The following is a 26,479-nucleotide window of genomic DNA, read 5'->3' on the forward strand; positions in this document are numbered from 1 at the left end:
TGAAATGTGACCTTATTAAAACCTTTCTTAGTATGCAAATTCCTTTCAGACCAAGTCTTTGAAAAACTATCGTCTAAATTCACAGTAAATGCATAGCAAGACATTCATATATAGTTTATAGTATAAATCACAAGATTCAGACTTATAGGAGATAAAATTCGATGCAGGTGAAATTTGTTGCAATCCATTTAGAAGCATGCTTTTCTAGTTGATCATTTTTGTTAAAATTTTAATTTCACTGTTTTTCAGTTCTGTTTTTCTTTCTTAGGTATTTAGAAAGCCTTTGAGAGAAGCACTCTTATTTATAAAAGTTCCTTCCTTCCTTCCTTCCTTCCTTCCTTCCTTCCTTCCTTCCTTCCTTCCTTCCTTCCTTCCTTCCTTCCTTCCTTCCTTCCTTCCTTCCTTCCTTCCTTTTTCCTTTTTCCTGAATCATAGAATATGTTTATGAGAAAGTAATTCTGAGTTATATATAATATGGATTTTTCTTCCATGTTTTGTGACTGTTATTTCATACCTTAGATCCTTCTTTTCCTTTTATCAAGAAAGACATTATTTGTGTCTAAATATAGCTCTGTTTCTAACCCAGAGTGCCTGCAGTGTTTCTCACAGCTATGCCTGAGCAGTTTCAGTAATAACTTTGATAGCAGGAATAGGTTTCTCCTCCTGCCCCCTGCAGATACAGCTGGTGCATAAAGCCTAACTATACACCAGGGCCCAGCTGTAGAGCTTGAGTTTGAACTTGTAACCTCCAAATACGGGGAGTTCACCTCATTAGTGCACTAAGTTAATTGAGTTGGTGCTCTGTCATCAATACCTTTAAGTTACTCTATTCCCTGGGATGCAGTTTTCTGTGAATGTTGACTGTTTAGTCATATTTAACGCTAGAGCTGTTCTGTTTATCCCATACTGTCTCTAAAAATTATTATTTTTTATTTTTTATTTTTTTTTTGAGATAGAATGAATAATCAAAGGAGCATTGCTGCATTTTATCTGGTTCCACCACAAATAAAGATCTGTTCCAGATTAAAATATGCATCTGATACATAAATTACAATTCAGCTGAAGGTAGCATTACTTTCTGGAATTTAGTCCCCATCTTTAATGACTTTTCAAAACTACCAGATATAAAATGATTAATAATAAATAACATTTATTTATTAACTACTGGAATAAATTTATATAAAACTCTGGTACTTGACATTTTCATTATTTTTAAATGTAGCATAACTGATAACAAAAAGATCCAATAAGTCTTCATACAATGATTATCTGTCCTGTCTTGTACTGTCTCATCTCTGGTTTGGTCTGTGTTAAAGTCCTCTGGCAACTGCTGGATCTTCCAAAATGCCTCATGCTCACAGTATTCTCGGTGGTCATCTGTCACAAGGTTCATCTATTGATACAAATAGAAGCAGCTCATTGCCTTTACCTTTCTGGTCTGCACTGCCAGACAAATGCACAGGTGTGAGTACATTTCTGCTCTTTAGACTGATGTAATGCATCTCTTAGCTGTGAGACTCATTGTTTTCTTTATTTCAGGGTTTTCTTAATGTTTATACTCATTGAACACTCCAATTATTATTATTTCACTTTCTTGTGATATGCTTGTGGCTTCATATATGTGCCAAACCACCATTTGCACAGAAACAGCCAAGCTAAAATGGTTGTGGATTTTCATAGCTTTGCACAGATGCAGGCTGCCACTGGAAGTTCAGGACCAGAGAAGCAGTAAGGGCTGCTCAGTCTTGTGAGCCATGGCCTCTATCCCTGCAGTACGCAAAGGGTAAGAGCACTTCAAAAGCACAGCTTGCTGGCTGAATATATGGATGCTGCTTTGTATTTGGATCATGATACTGTCAGTCCAAATGCAGTTCTTTGGCAGTATTAATAAGGAGCATCTCAGTGACATAAACCAAGCAAGGCTACAGATGCTCTCTCTGCAGAAAAGGCTTTATCTGTGCAAATGCTTTGCATCTGGTTCTTTCTTCTGTATGGATTAGTGATCTAGGATCAAGGAGACAAAAATCTCCACAAATCACTCCAATTCTCTCAGGTTTTTTTTTTTTGTTTGTTTGTTTGTTTGTTTGTTTGTTTTTTACAGTTTTAAGGCAGGCATTCTCACAGTTGTGACATGAAAGGATCAGCAACGAAAAAGTTGTGTGTTACAACTGAGGGGAAGGAAATGAGAAGGAAAAGAAAAAGAAAAAAAAAACACTCTCCAATAAGCACGAGCAGTTACTGTTGGATTTGGAATTATTCATGGTCTTACCAAATCCATCATGCATTGAAACTTCTCTTATAACGATCCTGCTATGCCACAACTTACTGGGGAGGGGTTTGCTAACTGTTTTCCAGATGGAGGAGCTGACTGAAGGAATACGCTGGGCTTTTATCGACATGTTGGAAAAGGAAAATGATTGGATGGACTCTGAAACAAAAAGAAAAGCTTATGAGAAGGTAATAAATGTAAATGGTGGGTGGGTAAAATCCTGTCAGAGTGAAGATTTTCCTTGAGTGAGAACAGAATGTCATGGACCTTACCTGCAGCTGCCTTGTTCTTCCTCCCCTTGCCTCCATCTTTCTCATTCTGTCTTTGGCTGGTGTAGCCCATGAGCTCATTCACTTGTGCAGTGTTTTTCTTGATAAGGTCTTCGGCTTTGACTGGGGTGTCAGGGGTTCACCAACCTACAAACAGAAAACAGTGTCCAAAACTTGTGGGACAGCTGAGGGTGTTCGGTATGGAAGTGTCCACATTTCTCACCTTCTCCAAAGTCATGGTGGAAGCCTTACATTGGAAGCCACCTTCCAGGAATATGATAACCATACCAGCTGAACAGCCATCTAGCCATCTCCTGACAGGGTAATGCTAGTTATGAAGTGTTATGGTCAAGGTGAGCATTATCTGTCATGATTACTTTCAGGTTGTGTGACCATAAAATGCAGGAGGTAGAGGTGAAGACAGGAGGTACTGAAAGCTCGTTTTTGGACTCTTCATGTACTTATAGCATATGAAACACAGAAAGGGAGCTTGTCTAAGCCCAGAGCTCTGCCCCAGAGCAGCAGCTGGAAGAAGCATAAACGAGGCAGAGAAGGGAAATGTGTAGGACTTCATCCTTATTTGTGAAGGCAATGGGATATCAGTGAATTAGTAAATTTCCTCTCTGAATAAAGTAACATGCAAATGCAGCTTCACTGTCCCTTCTCAGTGTGATGGAATGAAAATAGCATTGTTTTGGTTTAAAAACAAACACGGAATTGAAAGATTTTTTTCAAATTTTGTGGAAAAGGCAATTCAGATATTTTATTGGTGGAAAGTTTTAAATTCTATACACAGCCTATTTACATTTTTTTTTACGGCAGTGCCCTTCACAGATGCACAAATGAAATAGAGCTGCATGAATGGACCAATAAACTATAGAAAGCAAAGGATAATAAGAGACAGTTTATTTCTTGTTAATCTGATGATATATAGGCTACAATTATTATTTCTTACAGGAAGTGATGCTTGTTTGTTTACAAGAAATACCCATAGAAGCATAATGATCTTTAATTTAGATATTTGACAAATTTGATGTAGACTATGAGAAGGAAGACTTTCTATTTATTTCCTTAATAGAGATGTTTCTGTATACTTTTACAGTTATATACAAGTCATATGTTGATTTTCCAGCAAATAATTGGCTTAAAATTGTTGTTAAAAAATTTGCTATCTTTCTTCCAGCAGAGAAACAGTACATGCTTTGCCACAAACTAATAAAGTCCCTAAAAAGATCCATCTTTCCCAATTCAGGGAGGGCTGTGTTCAGAAGTTAGGTTAGATCTTCTGTGGGTGGAGATGCCCATGTCCCCTCCATTGACATATTTAGGAAGCTTACAGTACTCGCTCCCTGTTTAGGCATCTCAGTTAAATTTCTGAAGCTAATGAGGTGAGTCTGGGCTGAGCAGTGCATGACAAACTAAATGCAAGCTGTACAACAAAAATACTACTATATGCCATACTACTACATTTAAACCATTTGCATAGCAAATGGTTTAAACCCATTATCACTGACTTGAGCAACAATTTTATAGTTTACTGAGGTAGGAATGAGGTCAGGGTTATAAGTGCTACATAATGATTTAGAAATTGCAGTAACCTGGAAAGGCATTTTGGTAGATTTCCAAATATGAACTTTATGCATGTTTATCAAATACTCTTTTATAGCTAATGATTGGTATTGGATTTGTGCTGGAACATTTGGATGGACATTTTTTTAATTTAAGAAATGTATTAATTACATATATAGACAGATAATTCACTGTGGAAATCTAAGATATATCATGCAACAAAACTTTCAAAATCTGTTACTTTTTAAAATCTCATTAGTCCAGCACGTTATGTAGTCACTTCTTTAATACTTATCCCTTAACAAAACAGGAAAAACAAGTCAACAGGAATGTTGGACTAGGGGTTGCTGAGTTGTTAAAAAAAACATCAGTATTGCTTTATTATATAGAACTATAAAAGAGACATTTCTTTGTCAGTTTGACAGTTTTCATCCACATCTTGAAGACAATGCAAATGCCATGGATTTCAAAAATTAGTAAGAAGCTTTGTTCTTGAATTGAAGAAGAGCAAACTGTATGATCCTGGGGAGCTTCTTAGGTTTACTCTTTGTTTTGGAGCAAAGCAGAAGCCAGTATTATAACAGAGCACAGTGGGGTGCTGGAGGTACTTTCTTTCAGACAAAAGGCACTTTCTTTCAGAAAGGACCCTCTGCTTTGATCTGCTTTAATATGGCAAAACATTAGCATTTTGGCCAATTATTGCTGGACTGAGCCCAGTAACACATAAAACATCTGTTCTAGTTTTCTGTGGTTAATAAAACCTCCATGGAATTTTTTTATTAGAGTAGGATATTCTACTTTGAAATGAATTTCAAGTCCTGTGCAAGCATCTTCTCCTTGTTTCTGTTTCCAGAACAGAAGATGGCACCTGATCATTACTGTTATTATCTGTTAAGTAAAGAAACGGAGTTATTAGTGAGATAAAGAATGTCGTGGCCCTTTATCATGTCTTCATCAGTAGCTGTCAAAGGAGGTTGGGCCTCATTCCCAGTTTATGGATGAGATACCAAAGCACAGGAGTAGCTTGGCCCAGTGACAGAGCTGAGGACAAAAATGCCATCCTATTTTTCTCACTCTCAGACTTCTGTAGCCACCTGGGCACATTGTCCCTTGTAGTGAGGCAGAGCAGAGTTGATGCCTGAAGTTCTACAGCAGAACTGTAGGTTATATGGAAAGTCCATATACTTAGCATTTCCTCCATATTTTTAATCTCATTTTATTCTTAAATGCTTTGAAAAGAGAAGAACTCTAGAAGCGTAGTTTTTTGTTTGTTTGTTTTGTTTATTTGTTTGTTTTTGTTTGTTTGCTTGTTTACTGGGCCTACTTCACATGAGCAGTTTATTTTGTAGTTAGCCCTTTATTTAACTTCAGAAATAATAGGGTCATTAGCAAACTTTTTGGCAATTTCCTGAAAGAGAAACAAGATCAAATGCAAGATCTGGATGTCTGCACAGTGAACCTTCCTGAATGAACACTCAGATGTATCTTGTTCCTTATGGTGATTGTATCTTCAGATGACAACACTCTAATGCAAATGACTTGGCAGGATTTAAAGAGAATTAACCACAAATTCTCTCACAATAGTCACAGTCTTACATGGTGTCTGCTACCTGTTGTCTGACTGATCCCCACCTTGCTTGTGTACTTGCCTCAAGTACACCTTGAGGTCACCTGTACACATTGCTGTCACCCTGATGCTTTGCAATCACAGGGACCATCAACCTCTGAAAGCCTTAAGGCCTTCTTCAGGAATTGATGCTTAGATTTTGCTTTAGGCAGCCTGTCAGCTCCATCTAATCACTGTAATGTTTCTTACCTATAACTCTGTGTGTATGTTCTGTTGTTTTAAGTTGTTCAGAAAAGACACCTAGCACTACTTGCTCACTCTAATTTGATGAATATAACATGTATTAAAAGGATCAAACCAACACATCCATGTGACATAAAGATCATTTTTCTTGTAATGCTTGATTTCTGAGAATCATCTTTTCAGTCCCTGCAAACTCTGGAGTTAATGTTTGGCTTTCTGTCTGTATTAGAACAATATGAGAAAGTAGCTAGCAATTTCCCTCTCTCCTACCCCCTCCATTCCTGTCTTTAGATGATTGAAACATGGATTTAAACCAGACCATCTGAAAAACAGTCTTACAAAGTCAGATTTTGACAGGCTTAGGTGCTGTGGTCTGTCTTCATGTGCAGTTCTCACCTAATTCTCTGGATGGAGCTCATGCTGCTTCTAAAGGAGCTCCACATCACAGAGGACCATTTGGCACTCTGCTATGATGCTCTGCTTTCTGCCCTGTCCTGCCTCCTTCACCCTGTGCAAGCATTACTTTATTGATCTGTAGTTGACTATCATTAGAAATTTGCTTAAATTATGCCTGTTAACCTCCCAAATTTTCAGTGGAGATCTCTGATTTAAGAAAGAAAGAAAGAAAGAGAGAAAGAAGGTGAGAAGGAGAGAAGGAGAGGAAGAGAGAAGGAGAGGGAGAGAAAGAAAGAAAGAGAGAGAGAGAGAGAAAGGGGAAAGAAAGAAAAAATAAAAAAGAAAAGGAAAAGGAAAGAAGGAAACAGGGAAAAAGTAAAAGAAAAAGGAAAAGAAAAAGAAGAAAACATGTTCCTATTCTTGTCCTTTTTTCCTCTCCCTATTTTGTAAGCCTTAAATTTTGCCCACATTTGAAAAGCAGATAAAATATTCAAATGAGTGCAAGGTATGTCTTGCTACAGTCTTTAGGTACGTGGTCTGCAAGTTGCAGCAGCTCTGCAGAAAGATGCCTCAACAGCTGCCCAGCCACCTTGCAGCCTCTAAGAAGGATGGCAAAAGAGGATGGGAGGGAGAGAGGGGAGTCTTTTGTCTCCCTGACGAAGAAGGTGCAGATTGCAGTCCACTTTGTCAGCCAAACGGTATTGACAACTGTGTTTAGTAATGGTGGTCCACAGGGACAAGGGGAACCCGCTACTGAAATTCCATTGACATGGCTCATGTGATCAGTGCTCTCATCTTTAAAATGGTAATTTATCTCTGCTGCTCTTCAGAGGATAATTCATTGGAAGTTCGTCACTGAGATGTAAAATTATTTCCTATCTTGTGCAGGAGCCATTATTTTATTAATCACTTTTTTCCTTCCTGAAATGCCCTTTGTGCTTGAGTTTAACTGGAGGCTTGAAAAAAGAGACTTTTACACAAAAACTTGTTTTCTGAAAGTTTGCAAATCTCTTGTAAAGTAGGCTGTATTGTAGGAAGTTATCTTTTTTGCTTTGCAATACTATTTTTAAAGCATAGATGACAAGCCAAAAAAAAAAAAAAAAAGAGCTTGTTTTTCTGTAATAAGATTTTTCTGTAACATTATTAACCTCTTTAGGTCATGGAGCACAAATCCCAAGGTCACTGTGCAATCATTTTTTGCCTACTGAACTTGCCTGCTGCTTGGCTTTATTGCTCTCTAAGGAAGTCATATACGCAACATTTGTTCTCTTTGCATCTCTCTCTGTCTGAAGATCGAGGCAAGAGAAACACGGGAAAATATAAGGACAGTGCTTAGCCATACATGTCTCTCTCAGGTAGTGTTAGGCACCTTAGCTTAGCCTACAGGGCTTGTTCTGCTTCAGAGAGCTACAGCAAACCTCCCTAAATAATGCAATGCAATTAAAACCAATAGCCCCAAGGAATTCAAGAGTCATCTGCACAAGCCCTGATTCAACAAAGTATAACTACTTTAGATGAGGTACGTATCCATCGGTTATCCCACCGAAGCCATTCGCTTCTCAGCTGGAACTCAGCTGGTTGTATCCTGGCCTCTGATCAATTAGCTGAGTCCCTGCCATCTTTCCCTGTTCTCTGTGGTCATTTTCTCTTCACATTTGGATGATTTCACTAAGAACATGATGGCCATACCGCTCAGACCAGAGGTCCAATTTCTAGTTCAGACAGTGGCCAAAGAGTAGCAGATGTTTAGAGATGAATGTAAGGACAGGGCAAGCATAAAGGGATACTTTCCTGCCATCCTCTCCCAGCCTCTGACAATCTGCAGTTCAGTTGCTTCCCAAGCCAGAATTGGTGTCTTTGTATTTATTCATTTTTTTCTCTTGTGAGTTTGTCTTTTTGAACCCATGACAATTTTTCTCATACACAGCTTTCTATGGCAATGATTTCCACTGCCTCACTGTGCTCTGTGTGGGGAAGCACCTCCTTTTTTTTTTTTTTTTTTTTTTTTGGTCTGGAAAATGTCTTCAGCTCCTCCTACAGTCTTGTAGTGGGGAAACCAGAGAATCATCTCATCATTGCCTGATTTTTATTTATTTTTTTTTCCCTCATGCCCTTGTGTCTTTGCATATAACCCTGGAACATGAAGGTACATAAACACAGGAAGTTCTGGCTGAATATGAGAAATTATTTCTTTACTGTGAGGGTGACAGAGCACTGGTACAGGTTGCCCAGAGAGGTTGTGGAATCTTCTTCTCTGGAGATGTTTAAAACCCACCTGGATGCCATCCTGTGTAATGTGCTCTAGGTGATCCTGCTTGGCAGTGGTTGGACTAGATGATCGTCAGAGGTCCCTTCCAGGCTCGGCCATTCTGCGAATCTGTGAATTACATGCAGGGAGTATGGGAGTATTCAAACAGACTGCTCAAGACATTCACTAGATAAAGTTCTGAAAAGTACTTTTTCATTAACATCTTAGGCATATCCAGGCAAAGAGGCCAGACACCACAGCTCCAGGAGCTGAAATTAATCTTGCCTAATGCCATGTTAATTTTGCACAAAGATGACAAGGCATCCAATCTTCAGAATGGTCAGTAGGTGCTGTGCAGAAAGAAATATGTGTTTTTGTACCTTGTGGGGTCTGTGAATCCAACTTATATAAAATAATGTAAGAATATCACAAAGCAACCAGTACTGTGTTTCAGTGCCTCCCACATCTTAAGTGAGCTTTTTCTGGAAGGAAGACCAGCACACGACTGACATAATGACAATTGTAAGGAGGGGGAAGTTCCAAAACAGAAGATCCCAAGACACCTTTCACTGGTTCTTTTACGATGACTTTATATTTTTGTTTCAAGGATTTCAGAGAACTTCACAAAGAGTAAGACTGCTTCAGAACACTCACAAGCTGCCAGACTTGCTTCTGAAGAACTAGCAAAAGGGAGAACTTTCTAAAAGCTCTAATTGCATTTAGACACTTTATTTCTGTTCAAAAGCCAAGGGGGCAGGTTCTTACTTCCAACTTTGCTGTTTTTACTAGATTTTTTTTCAGAGTTTTGCAATAACTTTGTCATTTTTAAATGGGAAAGCATACTTCTACTTAATGCCAGTTCATCCCTAACCATACTGTTCCTTTGAGGAAATCAGCTTCCTGCAATGAGGATAGTCTCTGTCCGGGGTAGTCCTTTAACGTGAAAAGTTGGGGTTCTGCCTGTACTGTAGCAGTTTCATTGCAGGGAGTAGTGAGCAAGACTCCTGATTCAGCTGAAACATGGTTTGGAGTTCAGAATAAGCAGAGCCACGTTCTGCAGCTTTCTTGGGCATTAAATATATCACCAGGAGCTTACCTGCATGGTGTAACTCATCTTTATCCTACCTTAAGCATGGGCATGTGAAGAGAAAGGGAGAATTTGATAGAGAGCAGGAAGTGAAATAAATCCTGTGTAGCTCAGAAATGATGCGGGGGCTTTGGAAAGCTTGCTGTACTTACCTAGTGTGGAATATGGACAGTAGAATATCTCAGCATCACTGAGATAGCTGTTTGGAAAATGCTAATATTCAGCATAGTGTTTTTCACCTGGAAGATAAAGAGAATGAATGACACTTTCATTTCGGTGTAAGAGTGTTCCACGCTTTTCCCTGAACAAAAAATAAACCTTCACTTTCCATCAGATCATCAAACAACACTTTCTATTTTAGAAGTCAAATTTTTATTTCTCATTACAAACTTTGATTTTCACATGCAAAGAATAATCTCTCTCACATCCAAAATTTAATTTAACCTTTTCAGGAGGACTGGGCTTTTCTATTCAGTAACCACAGGAGATGTTATTCTCTCTTGGCCAGAGTTGAAACTAATAGCCATGGCATGTTTGCTTATCTCTTACCTCTGGGGTTAGATCACTGCTGTCAGCTTCTCCCTTGTTATGTGGCTGTTGCTACTGCTCACTCAGTTGTGCAGGGATGTCAGTTCCATTAATAAACTGAGCACCGTGCAAACAGATAGTGGAAAACAGGTGAAGAGAGAGGAAATTGTATTTAACCCTGATCTCTCAGCTGTCATTTTTCAGACTCCGCCACAACTGCATAAGACCCAAATGGGTGCATGACATCAAAACATCTGTGACAAATCTCATGCTTGAAACGGAGGGAGGGGGACAGAGGTGGATGGACCCATCTTCTGATGTTCAGGGACTGGGATGAATCTGAAGATTTTGTGGCAGAAATGCAATGTGAAAGCATATGTATGTTCAAAGGCAGCTTAATTCTTCCAAAGGTCAGGAAATCTCCCATCACCCCTGGAAGTCTTGGACAACTCTAATTTTAGTTGGCTTTGTTGCTTTATTGCCTTCTGTAGAGGAACAGTTACAAAGAAATTATAGTCCTCCAGCTGACCAGTAATAGATTCTTGAGGCATGGGATATCCTTGTCTTGCTTGGAAGATGAGTCCAAATGCAAGCTTAGGTATCTACCTGGCTTTCCTATCTTTCCTGCCTGCGTTGACCTCCATGTCAACACAATCTATATATGCCTGTCTGAGCCCCAGAGAGGAAAGCTGCCTTCTTGTTTAGTCTTAGCAGCACTTTAGCTGGCTCAAGTATTGCACTGATCATGGAAGCGAAGTTGTGAAATGTTAAATGGATCTTCAAAACGCTTCAGGTAGTGGTGTTGCTGGAGATTATTTCTAGAGGAGTTTTATAACAAGGAGGTCATTGGACCCAGGAATTTGCTCCCTCACTGGCTTTTCAGAAGCCAGAATGCTTCACCGAAAATAAAAGCTTCCTTAGCCGCCCTCCTTCATGAAGGATACTGTGCGGTGTCTTGTGCTCATTCTTCTGGAAAAGGGGTGAGCTGCATCAATTTGAAAGTAAACACATAATTGGAATTGATTTAAATATAAAGCAAACAATGTTTGTGTTTGAAACTGAAATGGGGGCTGGGGACCTAGAGTAGTGCAGGAATGAGTCTCTGTCGTGTCTGGTCTCAGATGTGTGGAGACTTGGTCTGATGCTCATTTGTGGCTAGAAATGGAAAGAGACTTTTTTGCATATTATTCATTAATAAAAAAGTAGCTCTGCACCCTTTGCTAGGCAAAGATAACCTTGAAAATATTAAATGCATATAAACTCATGCACGCAGAGGCTAAGGTCAGAAGTCATCCCCCTCTGGAACAGGTTATAAAGCGTTTTTCTGAGTAAAACTGCCAGAAGAAGCAATGTGGTAACTCATTTCCTCTACAGGATGTAGAGAGAGCTTCCCTGCCCCTTGGCTGCCTCTCTCACAGAGGGTGTTACAACACTCAGTGCCTGAGATCTCTTCAGCACACTGGGGCCTTTGAGACTTTTATTTTGCCAGGCAGCACAGTGTTTTTTTGGTAAACCTGCTGTTTCCTCAGAGCTAAAACAAAAGCAGCAGAAACACTTTTTCAATAGGGTGGGTGTGTTTCTAGCACAAGGTGGCATGACAGCAAGAGTTCCGGTTGGCTGATGAGGAGCTCAGGGGGTGAACAATGAAGCAAGTCCAGGGAGTTTCTACAAAAAATGCAACGTAATTTCTGCAGCTTGATAATGTGCCAAATCCTGGTCAAAGGTGTCTTTTTCTTTGTGGCATTGCAAATCCTCTGTGCCTCCAGACCAGAACACTTTTGCTTCTGGCTTGTTTGAAGTGCAGCTGGAGGAGCTCCCAGCTGGCTGCACATGCATTATTGAATTCATGCCCTAGGTGATCTTCAGGTGTGTTAGAGGGACACACAGACAAAATCCCTGTGCCAGAGTGGACCTGTCACTGCTGGCATGGTGACATGATGCTGCACCTGGACATAGCACAGGCTGAGTCAGTGTGCATATCTGTGCACCATCCTTTCTTGTGGTCTACAAGCATGATCCCTACTCCACTGAAAACCCAGAGACTCTTAAAACTGACTTAGGAGCTTTGTACAGTGATGATTTGCCCTTAAATAGTTCTTTTGCTACATAGCTCAGTTGTGCTAATATGGAGAGGTACTGACATGAGGTATTTTCCCTGATTCTTTTGTGGGAACTAGTCTGCCCTGGTTTCATTGTGAGTGATTGGAAGTCCTTATACTTAAATCTCCTTATACTGAAATCATGTGGCTATAAATTTGTGTGACAGAAAGTGGTTGCACTCATATTACAGCACCTGTCTAGGTCACGTTTGGGCCCGTGTGGTGTCCCCAAGACATAAACCCCCTGTTTTTTTCCAAGTTCAGCAAGTCTGAAATAAAATGAAGGCCAAGATGAAGATTACTGGGGTAATGTTTTTATGTATCTAAAGTATGTGTTGTCTTTCCCAGAATGTGATATAAGGTGATAAGCAAGGAGGCATAACTGTCTGGGATAGTGTTGGATGACTGTGAAGGTCATTGAACCTGGTGCAACCTCAATGATACTGTCAGGAGTGTTTCCTGAAGCATGTTGTCCCCTGAATCATGCCTAAAAGCTGTCTAGGAGCTCATACAGTCTGAAACCATGCCTTTAGCTCCTTGTCCCTATTCCACCTAGCAGCACTTCCCAGATGTGTAACACTGCAGCAAGTCAACCCATGATGGGGAGGCCAGGCGCAGACATCAGCCACCCCGAAAAAACATCACAGTGCTATGTGTGATTGTCATGGTGCTAGGGAAGATGCACCCGAGGGTGTCCACTGTAGCCATGTCACCAAAGTTCTTGGGAGGAGCCCTTTCTGTCTTGCTCAGGTTGAATCATGGAGTTTGTCTGTACTCATTTAAAAGAAAAAGAGAAAGAAAAAGAAAGTGATGTAGAAAACCAGAACTGAAAATCCGAAGAGATAATGAGAGAAATCTACTTTTTGGTTGTTTCTATGTTCATTTTGGAGTATACTTTATCCTTTATTATTTTTATTTTTATTTTTTATTTATTTTTTTTTCCTGGATTAAATGAAAGCCAAAATGCACGTACTGTGCTTGATACATGAAGTATTATTTCAGTTTTCTGTATTGGGAAGCCAAGTCAAAGGGACAGGTAAATGAAGGTCAGCAGCCAATCAGGCTGCAACCACAAACTATTTCTGGTGACACCTACTCTTAAACTGTAGAAAATATTTCAGATTTAAAGCCAGAAATTACTCTGGTATGCAATGTGCTCTGCCTGGTATACAGGATCAGAGTAAAATTTTAAAGCACACTTAGCTTTGGCATTGCTCTTCTCTCTTGAAGTCAATAATTATTTTATTTTTGTTTGAAGCATGTTCTGGTTAAAATGTTGTCCATATGTATTCATTACTTCATGTGGGTGTAAGCTATATAATGACCATCATTAACTGCTAATTGAGATCTCTTTAATTGAGGTGGGGATTCCCCCCACCTCGGCCTCCTCCCCAGTCCTCCACAACTTTCTGCCTGTAAACAGAAGTCTTGAAGTCTTCGATTGGAGTTGTGACTGCTTGAGATTTTGGTGTTTTTCCAAGCTGTTAAGCTGTTACTCAGATGTTTTCACATTCACCATTTTTTTTTTGTTTGTTTGTTTGTTTTTTTTTGTCACTTAGGGATGTAAAAAAAAACAGTTTTGATTGTGTAATTGGATATCCCGTTGATTCACTGGAGTCAAACTAAGCTCTCATTCAAAATTATGGAAGAGATATATCTAATCATTTATGTATTGTATAAGCACAGAGGAAGATATTTGTTGTGTGCCAAAAAGAAATGTATTTTATTTACAGAGCTAAGGTTCTGTTCATGGAAGACAGAATTCATGCCTGTCATATATAATGTTCTATGCATAAAATAATGAAATCATGATAATTGTTATGCAGAGGTTACAAATGAAAAATTGAATTAAGACAAAATGGACAAAAGATTTTTTTTCTTGGTAAAATTCAAACATCCATGGCAGCAGAGTGAGTTTGGAACAAAGCCGGTAGGTAAAATTATGAGTAGGTATAATGAGTAGGTATACTGCTGCATTGAACTAAGGAGTTATGTTTGTGAAAATATCACAGTGAATTTGTATGTTTATAGAAGTCATACTCTTTCAGATTTTCTGTTATTTAGCTTGGTTCTGTTGCTAAAAAATCAATGCAGGATTAGTTTAAACTGAAAATTTAATTCCAATGAAATTAGTTTTAGAATGCTTGAACATTCAAGTTCTTTACCTTTCAGAGAGCCAGAACTAAAAGGGATTTAGGACAGGAAAGAGTCACACTGTGATGTAAATTATTATTTTTTTTTTTTTCTGGCTCTTTTCTATGTTTGGCTGTCCTAATAAACTTATAAGTGTAACTTTATGGTTAGTAACAGTTATTGGATATTAAGAGTAATTATATAATTCCAACTGTTTGCTTAGAAAATTTTGTGTCCCGTTTCCCCTCCTTTCCCTTGGATGGTAAAATACATTATGGTACCCATGTGTATTGGTAATAATTTCTTCTCAGGAAATTTTCTTTGAATGAGGCTTTGGTTTCAAAAGATGATTCAGAGGAAGGGGTAAAGTAATGTAACACATAATCCCAGTGGTGTTCCTTTTCTTCTTTCCCACATCATGTGTTCCCAGCACTTGTCTTGCACTAGTTCCAGCACTTGCTGGATCTCTCTCTGTAGTGATTCAGCTCATTGATCTGGCAAAGAAATATTTGTGGGAAAAAAAAAAAGTACATTTCTTCTGGAATAATGATCTAAATAATCTTGCAGAAAGATGTAGCAAGAACCTGAGACAGCTCACAGAGCCTTGGTTGTGGTTGCCAGCAGCATGAGCAGAACCATGGACTATGATGGGAGGAGCAAGGCAAGGACTAGGACTTTTTTTTTTCATTTGGCAGTACATAGTTGTTAAATGGACTTAGCTACTTTTCAAAACACGGTGCTATAAGTGTATTTGATGCCATAATCTTTAAAATCCATTTTGTTGCTGGGTATGATTATTCATGTAAGTCACTTGATAGATTTTTTTCTAGCTCCTGAACTCAAGCTATTACAAGAATGAAACCACAGGTGTTTGTTTGTTTGTTTGTTTTTTTTTTTTTTCATTGTCATAACAGGTTAATTTAAAACTTTCAAAATGATTATTGAAATATGGGTGGGGAATATCACAGAGAGATGGAGTGTGGAGTGGTATCAGTATTGTTTATTAAATGTATCACTAGCTCTAAAAATCTTGGAAAGAATGTTTGATAGGCACAGTCTACACAGGTTGCATTGTGATACACAAATATAGGAGGAAAGTTAAAGCAAAGTTTAAAAATAAATAATCTGATGATTAGCTATATTCTGAAGTATGTATTACTGTCAGTTGCGTGCAGATCAAGTACTCTTAAAATTATTGTTTCAGGCCAAGAGTTCATGCTTGAGTTGCTACTTCACCTTGGATTGCAGTTTATGATGTGCAAATCCCTGACATTTGATGTAGCCTCTGCGGCAGAAATAAAATACGTTATTAAGGTGGGCCCAGTCCAGGTCCTACTCAAGACAGTGTGTCACTTCCTACTGATATCTGTAGGAGTTGGCTTTAGCCCTGTGATGGAACTTTTCACTGTTTTTCCAAGATCCATTACTATTTTCCCATTTTTTTCTATACATAAAACCTAAATAGATGCAGTGATATTTATGCAGCAGTTTTACCAGATGGCTCTTGAATCATCTGTTTTCAATGAAAAATGAAAAGACCAGACACGTACATAAAGGCTGAATTAATCTTTGTAATTAAATGGAACATTACTTTGCTGTGAATGATTTTAGCTTTCAAAATGTATTTCATGCTAATTTTTCAGTGAACTGTAATTGTATTATTATTTTTTTATTATTTTTAGAAGCTTGAAAATGATCTTCACAAAGTTATTGTGAGTCAAGTTGATATGCAGAAGATCTATGTCAGACTCATAAAACTTTGTTGGGTGTGAGATATATAGAGATATTTATTTATTTATTTAACAGTGAATACAATATGCCAGTACTTGGTTTCACTAGCAGACCTACAAAGTGTCCAGATCTGGCTATAATGGGCAAAAAAGGCTCTTGGAAACCTCATGTGCTACATTTGGGTGCCAAATGAGAATTTCACTTGACCGATGATGCCTTGTAACATTGAAACACATGTGTTTGTTTCCACCTTGGCAAGTTAAATCAAGAGTGAAAGGCCTTTTATTACTTTGTAGTAAAATGACATACAAAGCTCTCATGACAGAAAGAGAAGGACATAACTTATGATAAAATCCCAGCCCTGAGGAAGTCAGTGGTGAAGCTTCCTGGCCTAATCAGTGGCAGAGGGAGCAGTTGCATACCAGGTCCTCTGCCCTGAAGCCTGCTCTCTCTGGCTGCTTGGATAGAAAACAGTTATCACAGTTTCCTCTAAATTTTGCTGCTGCTCTGTGTCACCCCCTGCCAGAGCCTCTCACTTTCAGTGGCAGGAGAGGAAGCTCATGGAGATGATTTTTCTTCATTTGCTTGATAGCCTAAGCTAGTCTGAATTCTTGACAGCGGCTAGGGGAAATACCACATCATTCCTTTTCCTCCTGTACAAATGGTTACTTAATATGCAAATTAGATAAATTAAATGAGCCTTTAAACTATAAAAAGTTGTGCATGGTGTGTTTACAATGGATTCATGTGCAATTATCACATTGTTGGTTCCTGTACATTTGTCACATTTCATTTGCTTTGCCCATATGTGTGAGCATGCCTCCCGGAAGGCTGATCCTTTAAACATACTTTTTATCTTATCAAGGGGAAAATACTGACTTGATTGTCAGAGAGCATGCCAGTCTTAGGAGAGCTTTCTACTTTCTTGTGCTTTATGAATAAGGAGTCTTCAAACTGCCATTAAACATTACTCAAGTGAAAATAAAAGGTATAAAATGAAGCAAGAAACTTCCAATGTGCAAATTTAGAAACCCACTCCTAACAAGATGCTTTCAAACTTGTCTGCTTTGTAGATAAGTTGGGATGATTTGGACAGTGATAGATAAGTTTGGGATGGCTGGACCAGATGATCTTGGAGGTCTTTTCCAACCTTAATGATTCTATCATTCTGTAAGTTGGGCTGTGCCCTGGGCTCAGCTGAAAGGGCTTGGACCTGTTGTAAAGCTGTTGGGAGAAAATCTGGTGAAGGAATTCCCAGGGTCTTCACAGAGCTTCCTACGTCCTCTTGTAGGTAGCTGTCCCCTCCACCAGGATCTCGTTTCCTTCACTGTCAGAATCAGGAGATTTACTGGTGTGCCACAGCCTTTTGGCTTGCTGCAAAGTAACTTCATGTTGTAGTAACAAAGCATGTTTTTCTGAATCTTTGTTATCCTACTTGATTAGTGGAACATTTAAGAAGTCACCAGAATTGCTAGTAATGCTCATAAGGTCTACTGGTGTGTTTAGTTATTAAGGAGTATATGGTTTTCTTTCCTATTTGCTCAGACATTTACAACACACATGTTTTGTTTAAAATTTCTAAGTAACCATTGCAATAAAATAATACTTTCCCCTTATGTATATCTTATAAACTACAGACAGCTTTAGCCATTGTTAAAACATCAAAGTACTAAGAGCAACATTACATTTTGAGTTTACTTTCAAAATATCCTCAGACAAATTTGGTTATTTACTAGCATTCTATATAGCATGTATAACAAGATATCTCAGAAGCATCTGACTCTTTTTCCGCATGCATGGAAATCATAAGCTCCTAACATCAGTTGTCAAAGGCACAGAGCAAGAGTTTGTATATCCTGGTAAGTGAGCCCAGCAATTCTGAGCAAGTCCGGTTAGGAGAACTCTTCCAATCTTCTATTTCTAATGCAGCAGAGCCATGACAAGACTAACAAATTTAAATATGACTCAAATATAAAATTAATATTAAATAATACATGATATTTCAGTCAGCCTATATCAGATCTGCTAGTAAGCAGCCTAGAAAAGGAATCATCCTCACCCTTGGAGATGTTTGATAAAAGAGTGGGACTTAAAAGGGCTGAAAACTCTTATTTCCATGTTGCTGCTCTCACTGGGCTGCTTGGAAAAGACTGAGATATATGTGGCAGATATTCCACAATTACCCAAAATGTCCATGTCGTGAAGAGGAGATGGGCATGTTGTGTTCCTGACCACATAGCTAACACTGTGGGTCTGAGGACAGGGCTCATGTTCCACACCTTTCAGTAAAGTAGCGCTTCTCACTTCCAGACATAGGCTGGCTTTGTAGTCCTCTGCACTTACAGCCAGTGAGGTGTGAATCTTTTTTGCTTTCATTTGGAAGGCAATCTAGAAGGTAAGAATGTTTTTAAAGGGTATAATGTAGCTTAAAAAAATAGTTATGTGCTAAAATATGATCAACAGTATTTGATTGACACTGTACTAGCTAAATCATGAGTGAAATGACATTGTACTAACACAGTAAATCCTTACTTTTTCTTTAAAAATCATTGTTGTATTTTTGCAAGTTGCAGTTTAAATTGCTTTTAAAGGAATTACTCTATCATATAAGTTGATTAAATAGATATAAAATCTAAAGTGTTAAGGGACTCAATTAAGTAAATTCAACACAGAGGCTACTTTAAGCAATTCAAATGATGGCTGGAACACATGCAGATTATTTGAGATTCACTGAACTTGCTTAAGCAGCTGACTGAGTAGAAACTAAATCTGATGAGTTTTACTCTTCACTTTATCTAGAGCAGTATAACAACTAGAACTGAAGCACTGGAAATAGAAAAGAAAATTTTCCAATCCCTTACAAAAGTTCAGTCAGCTGGACCTGACAGCACCATCAGCAACAAAAAATAGATGCTCTTGATTATATACAAACTTGCAGATGAACTGTGCTCCGTTCTTTTTCCTTTTTTTCTCCCCAAGCATTTGAAATATCTTGATATCTTGAAAGGCTTCTGTACCTTCTGGAAAACTGAGAGAACATTCTGTTGAGAGTTAATTTGGCTCACTTCATATTTCCTCTTCAGCATTTGTCTTCCTTTTTGATTTTTTTTTTTCCCCCACTAGGGATATTTGCATGACAATGGGATCTTTCTTGCTTAAGAGTTCATCTGCTCCTGCTGCTCATTTCCCACCTGAAGTTGTAATTTTCTATTTGAGACATCATAATTATCTCAACTGCAATTAATTGTGATGTCACAAATGGAGGATTATGACTTTGGGTTGGAAATGAGATTGAAAAATTGAAGATGTTTCAAGAAGCAAAGAGGTCTTTCTTCTTGAAAAATAAAAGAGGAGACAAAATAATTTTGGTTAAACTGAGGCAATTCCCTATCAGCTTCCTTCTTACAGTTGTGGAATAACAATTTCAGTTCTTGCTGTCTTTGATCTTCGTAGGAAGCCCTGTAGGTTGAGATGCTGTGGAGGGGGAAGGGAGCAAGGATTTTACTGTGGAAGAAGTAAAAATAGTTTGCTCCCTTGAACAAACCCCTCATGGAGCAAGAGAGAAGTAGAAGTCAGGGGGCCTCCAGAGAGGTCTGGGGTCTGTTTGCAGACAGAATGCAGGACTGGTATGGCTGTAGTTGGTTAAAAGGCCAATCAGTTTGTTGCATTTCATATCTTGCAATATACAATTGGATTTAAGTATTTCTGTTTGAAGGACAGTATTTCCAGAAGAGTTATTTTTGAGGGATGAGGGTAATTCCAAAGGCTTAAGGAGAAGTTATGTTCAGCTTCCCAAAAACATACAAAGTGAGATCTTTTTGCTACTCTGGTCCATCATGGCTTTAAGTTATTCTAAGGCTTTGTCATATTTTACTTCTTTCTATGTCACCCTTTCCTTTTGTATCCTCTTGCTTTTCTTTTGAAACGTGTTGTATCCACAGAGATGCTGGGTGTCTGGGTGGCTTGCTGGTGTTTTTTGTGAGGACATTGCTAAGGTTGTTTATATACTCATACTATGATTTATGAAGTGGCAATACTCATCTACAGGTACTATCAATCCACACCAGCATGTTTACAAGGATTTCACATAAACAGTGGGACCAGTTCATGAGTGAAAAGCAAAAAAACAAAGTCAATGGAATGTGAAGTGTCTTATTTAACACCTTTCCTGATGTTAGGGAAAGGGGAAAGACTGTAAAGTAAAGGGATAAAAGTGGAGAACAATAAAAAGGTCAGCCATAGGGTTCTAGGAAAGTACGGTGTCCTTCAGAAAAGTGTGCACATGGCCTCAAGTGTAAGTGGCAGTTTGCCCTTGCGGGGATCCAGGGTCAGCCATATCTCTGAATTAAATCTATTTTAACAGATGGATGTGTACCAGCCTGTGCCATAGCAAAACGGGTCGTTTCCTGGTGTCTTTTTGAAAACATTATAGAAAGAACCATTTGGCCATTCATTACAGAAAGAACCATTTGACCATTTGATTAACTCAAAAATTGCTAGGAAATATTTTTGTGCTCACATTGCTGTAATTCTTCAAAAACTCTGCAGGTATCAACAGACCCACTGTGATAATCTGGCAACACAATCTAGACCCTCCACAATGTGGTGTGAAACTCATTTGTGGCACCAAATTTACCTTGTAGGCAAGTTGGTTTGAAGTTAAATTAGGATGCCTTCAGGAAGGCATAATAATATGCAATGGGAAAAGAATGGGGAATAAAGTGTCATACACTGAGCAATGGTTATGTCTGCCAATGTTTTGTGTTTTTTTTTTTTTTTCTTTTTTCTTTTTCAAAGGCTAAAGCAGTTATGGCAAAAGTGGGTTATCCCCAGTTTATAATGAATGACACATATATTAATGAAGACATCAAAACAGTAAGTGTCAGACTTGCGGCTTTCTTCTTTTACATATTGTGACCATTCTTTGCTTTGTTTCACCCTTGTCTAAAATCACAGCTCCTTAGTTTTACCCACATCTGGAATTCTGCTTGCCTGGTTATTTCTAAATGTTGAATTGAGTATGTTAGCTCTAGTGTCCAAAGTGTAAATGTTGGCATGTCTAATTGAGATGGCCTCCAGGCCTGCTGGGAGTAAAATGTGCCTGGGTACAAAGAACCTCCCCACTATTAAACGTTTTTAAGGTTTAAAGTATTCGAACATATATTTTTTTTAATTTACATATAAAAACAGAAAACAAAAACAAAAACAAAAGCATTCTTCCTCAGAGTAATGGCCTTCAGAATAAACTAATGCATTTTTCTTCTGATTTATCACAATTGATGATGCCTGTATAGGCTCTGCCTCCTTTCTCCAGGCTATGAATTTTATTTATGCTTGTTTCTCATCATACTGGGAGGTCTTAACCACTCTACAGCCCTGTTGTTACAGATGCTGGACAAGGATCCAACTTTCCTTCCTGACTTGGTATCCTAACCACAGCAGGAAGGAAGATGATAAAGAATAAGATATTTTGTCATTTTCCAAAGGGGTAACTGTGGTGTGTATGTGAAAGATTGTATTACTGCAAGTTGCAGGCAAAGTAGAACCACAAATTCAATCATGAGCCACTAAAATCCAAGTAGTGATAGAGTTACTATGTCAGAAAACAGGAAAGTACGCTAGAAGGAGGCATGATTTATTGAGAAACCTTTGAAGAAGTTCTACATGCTTAGTCCTTCCTTGTTCATGGAAAAGTGGGTCAAGACAGTGCTGTGAATCCAGTGTAATGAGATGGAGGATGTGGCCAACTTTACCAATCAGGGTATGGAGTTACTTGCCCAGGTAATGGTAATGTCTAGCAAAAACTTCTTAATCACAGTGGCAAAACCCAGTTAAATCTGAAACGTAACTTTTCTTATATTATTTTTATAATTTTATGATCTGAAACATAATCTGAAATGTAACTCACAAGTCCTGGGACTATTTGAAACTGTTGGCAGGGATATCATCTGGATTTATAAAACATTAACATCCCTTTTTATTTCATGGTTTGTTGTGGGGGTGCTTGCTAATAGATCTGGAGGCTTATGGGAACATGGAGCCCTATGTTTGTAAGTGTTTAATGTGAGGAATGGTAAATATGGCAGCAGAATCCTCCAAGGCCACATAGTACAAAGTATTTGTAATTAAATGCAAAACAAACTGAAAAAAAAACAAGAGGCTTTGTTACAGTTTTGAAAGCAGCTTTTAAATGGACTTTTAGAAATAAGTATAGACCCATTTCCATATGGAAAAGAGTCTGCCCTAATAATAGACACAGAAACATGCAGTCTACAATTTATCTTTGGGTACTTTTGATTTCCTTAGTTTCTCTCTGCACAGGCAAGAGCTTTCCACTAGTCCCTTGCAAAGATCCTTTCACCCTTCATTTCTTAACTTACATCAGTATTTATTAAAAAATATTTATTCCTCCTACCAAATGTGGAAATTTTACTTAGTTTGATAATGACTAAAAAATTATGTGATTATCTTGTTTAAATTAAAAGTTCTGCTTTTTTATTTTATTTTATTTTATTTTATTTTATTTTATTTTATTTTATTTTATTTTATTTTATTTTATTTTATTTTATTTTATTTTATTTTATTTTATTTTATTTTATTTTATTTTATTTATTATTTTTATTTCTTGGACATGTTCTAAAAATATCTATGCTTTATCCATACAGCTTAAATTTACAGAAAGTGACTATTTTGGCAATGTATTACAAACTCGCAAATATGCAGCCCAGTCTGATTTCTACTGGCTTAGAAAAGAAGTTCCAAAAACAGAGTGAGTAGACAAAAGACAAATTTTCATAATCTTTTAACAATGTTTTAAATTACATTATTTAATTTATATAATTTATGTTGTTGCTGTGTGTATAGTTCTATTACATTTTTTAATGAAAAAGCCTATGGGCAAAAAAACCCACCACAATTATTCAGAAACTCCTGGGGATATTTTTATCATAAACGTACTCTTTTCATTAAGTTCTAGGTACCCCTGTTCCGATGCACAATAGACATATTCTGTCAGTTTAAACTTTTAATTTAATGAGGAAAAAAAAAAAAAAAAGAACTAATTGAATCTCAATTAAAATTGGATTATGTCTCTTGGTCACAGTTAGAATTTGGAATGATAGAGCAGAGATTTATGAAATAATTTTTCTATGAATGGAGCCATTATCAAGAGATAATATTATTAATGATAGCAATAAGCATTGTTAGTTACCTGCTGTTGATTGCAGTCATACAGCCTAAGACATGATTTAATTTACATATGTTATATTTTATTTGTAAACCTGAGAGTACATATTGTGTCACATATAGTCATCAAATACATAAAAGAATCAGTCTCTCTTCTTACTGGTGGGTAATCAAATCCTTAAAATGCAAATTATAACATAAACAGAATTTAATTACTCTAATCACACTACTTAAAAATAACTCTTTCTGCACAGAGCCTTTGAAATCAGTGCTGCTGCTTAGCTCCTGTGGTGCTATTTCCTTATGGTTCCAGAAATTCCTTCTCATACTGAACTATTTCAATATTTCTATATTTCAAGGATGTCTCTGCATTGTCCATGAGGCATGAAGAGAGTGCCAGTAGGGCAGACGCAGCCTGTGCTTGGTTAGAATTTCATAGTTTGGCTGCATATTTTCAGTTTTTTTTTTATTGCTTGATTTTAATGGTGAGTTATCGTGAGCTCATTATGCCTTTCTCTGACACTGCAATGGTTAAACCCAGTGAAACATAATGCTTGCCTCTCCACAGAAATTGTAATCAGCAGCCCTCATCCTGTGAGCAGAGTTGAGGCAGCACTAACACAGACCAAGTAGACTGCTGGCAAGAATGCAAATGCCCCCTGTAGGGAAATTAATGGCCAGGTAGTCCCTGAATGTACACCTCAAGGGCTGTCACCTCTGAGAACTGTCATTTCATGTAGTTATGCTTCAAAAAGTTGAAGGTTTTACCCTACCAACCACTTCAAGATTGACTACTTTCTCTTCCTTGTCTTTGCTCTTTTATTTTGAGGATTACTTAACAGCAGTCTCCTCATCACCTTTGTCTTGCCCTTAGGTAGATCTATTCCAGCCTGCTTTTTTTTTTTTTTTTTTTTTTTTTTTTTTAAAATTTGGTTAAAAAAGCAATACAAAACAGGAAGATAAACAGGTCCAGTGTCTATATGTGGTCACAAAGTAGCTCATCCACAGGAAGCGGAGTAAAAGGGAAAAAATAACCCCTTCTGTACTGGCTGCTGCATAAGAGGATAGATAGGAACCTCTGGTGGGATTGCTGTCCCTACGTGTGCATACATATAGGGCAGGGGACAGACCCTTCCAGCTCCATTCTGGGCATCTCACTGGGGAACAGTGTGGCTTGGGGCATCCCAACCTGATTTTCGATACCTTTTCTCTGTCAGCACAGCTATATGCTCTGTTCCCTGCAGGGCTGGGGGTAAGCCTGTCTGAGCCCTCAGCCGTGGTTTTTCCTCTTGGGGGATTATTCTGCTTCTGCACTTGCTCAGGGATAGAAAAGAGATCTGCAGGTGGTGTCCCTTACACTGGCCACTGTTGCTGTGTCAGTTGAGGACTACCAAGGCACAGAGAGCCATTGCCACCTCTAGTAAAACTGTCATCCTGTGTTTTAATTTATTATAATAAACAAATAATTCCCACTAGTTTAAGGCATGTCAAGGATGGCCTTAAACACATCAGTGCTTGCCACATTTTGGCTATCAGACCACTGCATTCTGAGGCTTTTACTTTTTCTTTTCTTTTTTTTTTCTTTTTTTCTCTTCCTTCCTTCCTTCCTTCCTTCCTTCCTTCCTTCCTTCCTTCCTTCCTTCCTTCCTTCCTTCCTTCCTTCCTTCCTTCCTTCCTTCCTTCCTTCCTTCCTTTCTTTCTTTCTTTTCCTTCCTTCCTTCCTTCCTTCCTTCCTTCCTTCCTTCCTTCCTTCCTTCCTTCCTTCCTTCCTTCCTTCCTTCCTTCCTTCCTTCCTTCTTTTTCTTCTCTTTTTCTGTCTTCATTTTTTAAACTTTTATCTCTCATTGAACTCCACAGATCATTGGCCTATACTGAAGCCTGGCACTGTGTTAATAGAGAATTACCCTTGGGGGTTTGTTTCCATTTTCTTTGTTTCTCCTTTGCCTTAGTTCAGTAGGTTTTAGCAAAATATTTATATATTTAGAGATATATATTAAAAGATGGTCCACACTCTGGACTGTTAAAGATAAATAAGAAAACAAGTATATAAGGAAATAAGTTATCGCATAGTACTGTGATATTACTCCCAAATGTGAAACACTATATTCATTTAGCAGACAGCGCAGATTTCTCAGCAATATTATTTCAGTCTGGACTCAGTTTCATCAGCATAGTCAACTATATGGAAAAACAAAGTGCTAGTTCACTTGAAACACTAGGGAAACACTATCAGGGGACAGAGGAGCCGAGAGGTACAAGACAAAGGAGTTTGATAAAGCAAGAGGAATGTGGATAAGAAAGTGGAAATAGTTATTCTGGGAATTCAACAGTTTTGTAATCTAAGAAACAGAAAAAATCCTCCAAGCCAGAAGTATTTATCAAAATTCATTGTCCTGTGTTTTGCTCCTTCCTGACCTACCCATTGTTGGGTCTACAGCAAAAAGGAAGCGTTGTGATATGAAAAGGGGTAATGGCTTTAAACTAAAAGAGAGTAGATTTAGATTGGATATTGGGATGAAATTCTTCACTGTAAGGGTAGTGAGGCACTGGAACAGGTTACCCAGAGAAGCTGTGGATGTCCCATCCCTGAAGGTGTTCAAGGCCAGGTTGGCTGGGGCTTTGGGCAACCTGGTCCAGTGGGAGGTGACCCTGCCAAGGTATTGGAACTGTGTGATCTTTAAGGACCCTAAATTCTTTAGTGATTGTATGATTCTATGATTCTGTGAAAAGGAGTAGGAAGGGCATCATGTGCAATGCTGATCAGGCTGTGGATGGGAGGAATGCACCTGGAAACCTGTCACACCCATCTGGTGTTGAGGAGCTATGACATGATACTGGGGTCTCCAGGGGCCTGGTTCCCCTGCAGTCTCCACAGCCACAGGAGATGCACCTTGCAGCCTTCAGTACCTGTCTGTATCCCAGCAGATGGCTCTGTCAAACTGGTGAAAAATTGCTGGTATCAGGAGAGTATATACAAGAGGGATTTGTGGCAGCACCCAAGGAATACAATGAATGAAGAGGTGCGGGTTGGATGGAGAGGGCAGACCAGAGGTGGCAAGGCTGGAAAGGTGGACTGTGGGAGGGAGGAGAACAAGTGTGAATGTAACTACATTAATTCAGATAAGACACAGTTAGAACAGAGGGAGGTGAATAAG

At 38.3% G+C, this 26,479-nt stretch overlaps 1 protein-coding gene across 1 annotated transcript in view; it reads left to right on the forward strand.

Annotated features, from left to right (window-relative positions):
* The window catches only part of PHEX (phosphate regulating endopeptidase X-linked), a 101,456-nt gene that overhangs the window by 44,340 nt on the left and 30,637 nt on the right, over window positions 1-26,479 (forward strand). Inside the window, exons 12-14 of the mRNA XM_082782535.1 lie at window positions 2,356-2,457; window positions 20,937-21,014; window positions 22,805-22,908. Of these exons, the coding sequence (XP_082638661.1) occupies window positions 2,356-2,457; window positions 20,937-21,014; window positions 22,805-22,908 (284 nt within the window). The remainder of the gene's footprint in view (window positions 1-2,355; window positions 2,458-20,936; window positions 21,015-22,804; window positions 22,909-26,479) is intronic.

Source organism: Aythya marila, assembly GCF_965140915.1.
Source record: "Aythya marila genome assembly, chromosome: 1".
Taxonomy (NCBI): Eukaryota; Metazoa; Chordata; class Aves; order Anseriformes; family Anatidae; genus Aythya; species Aythya marila.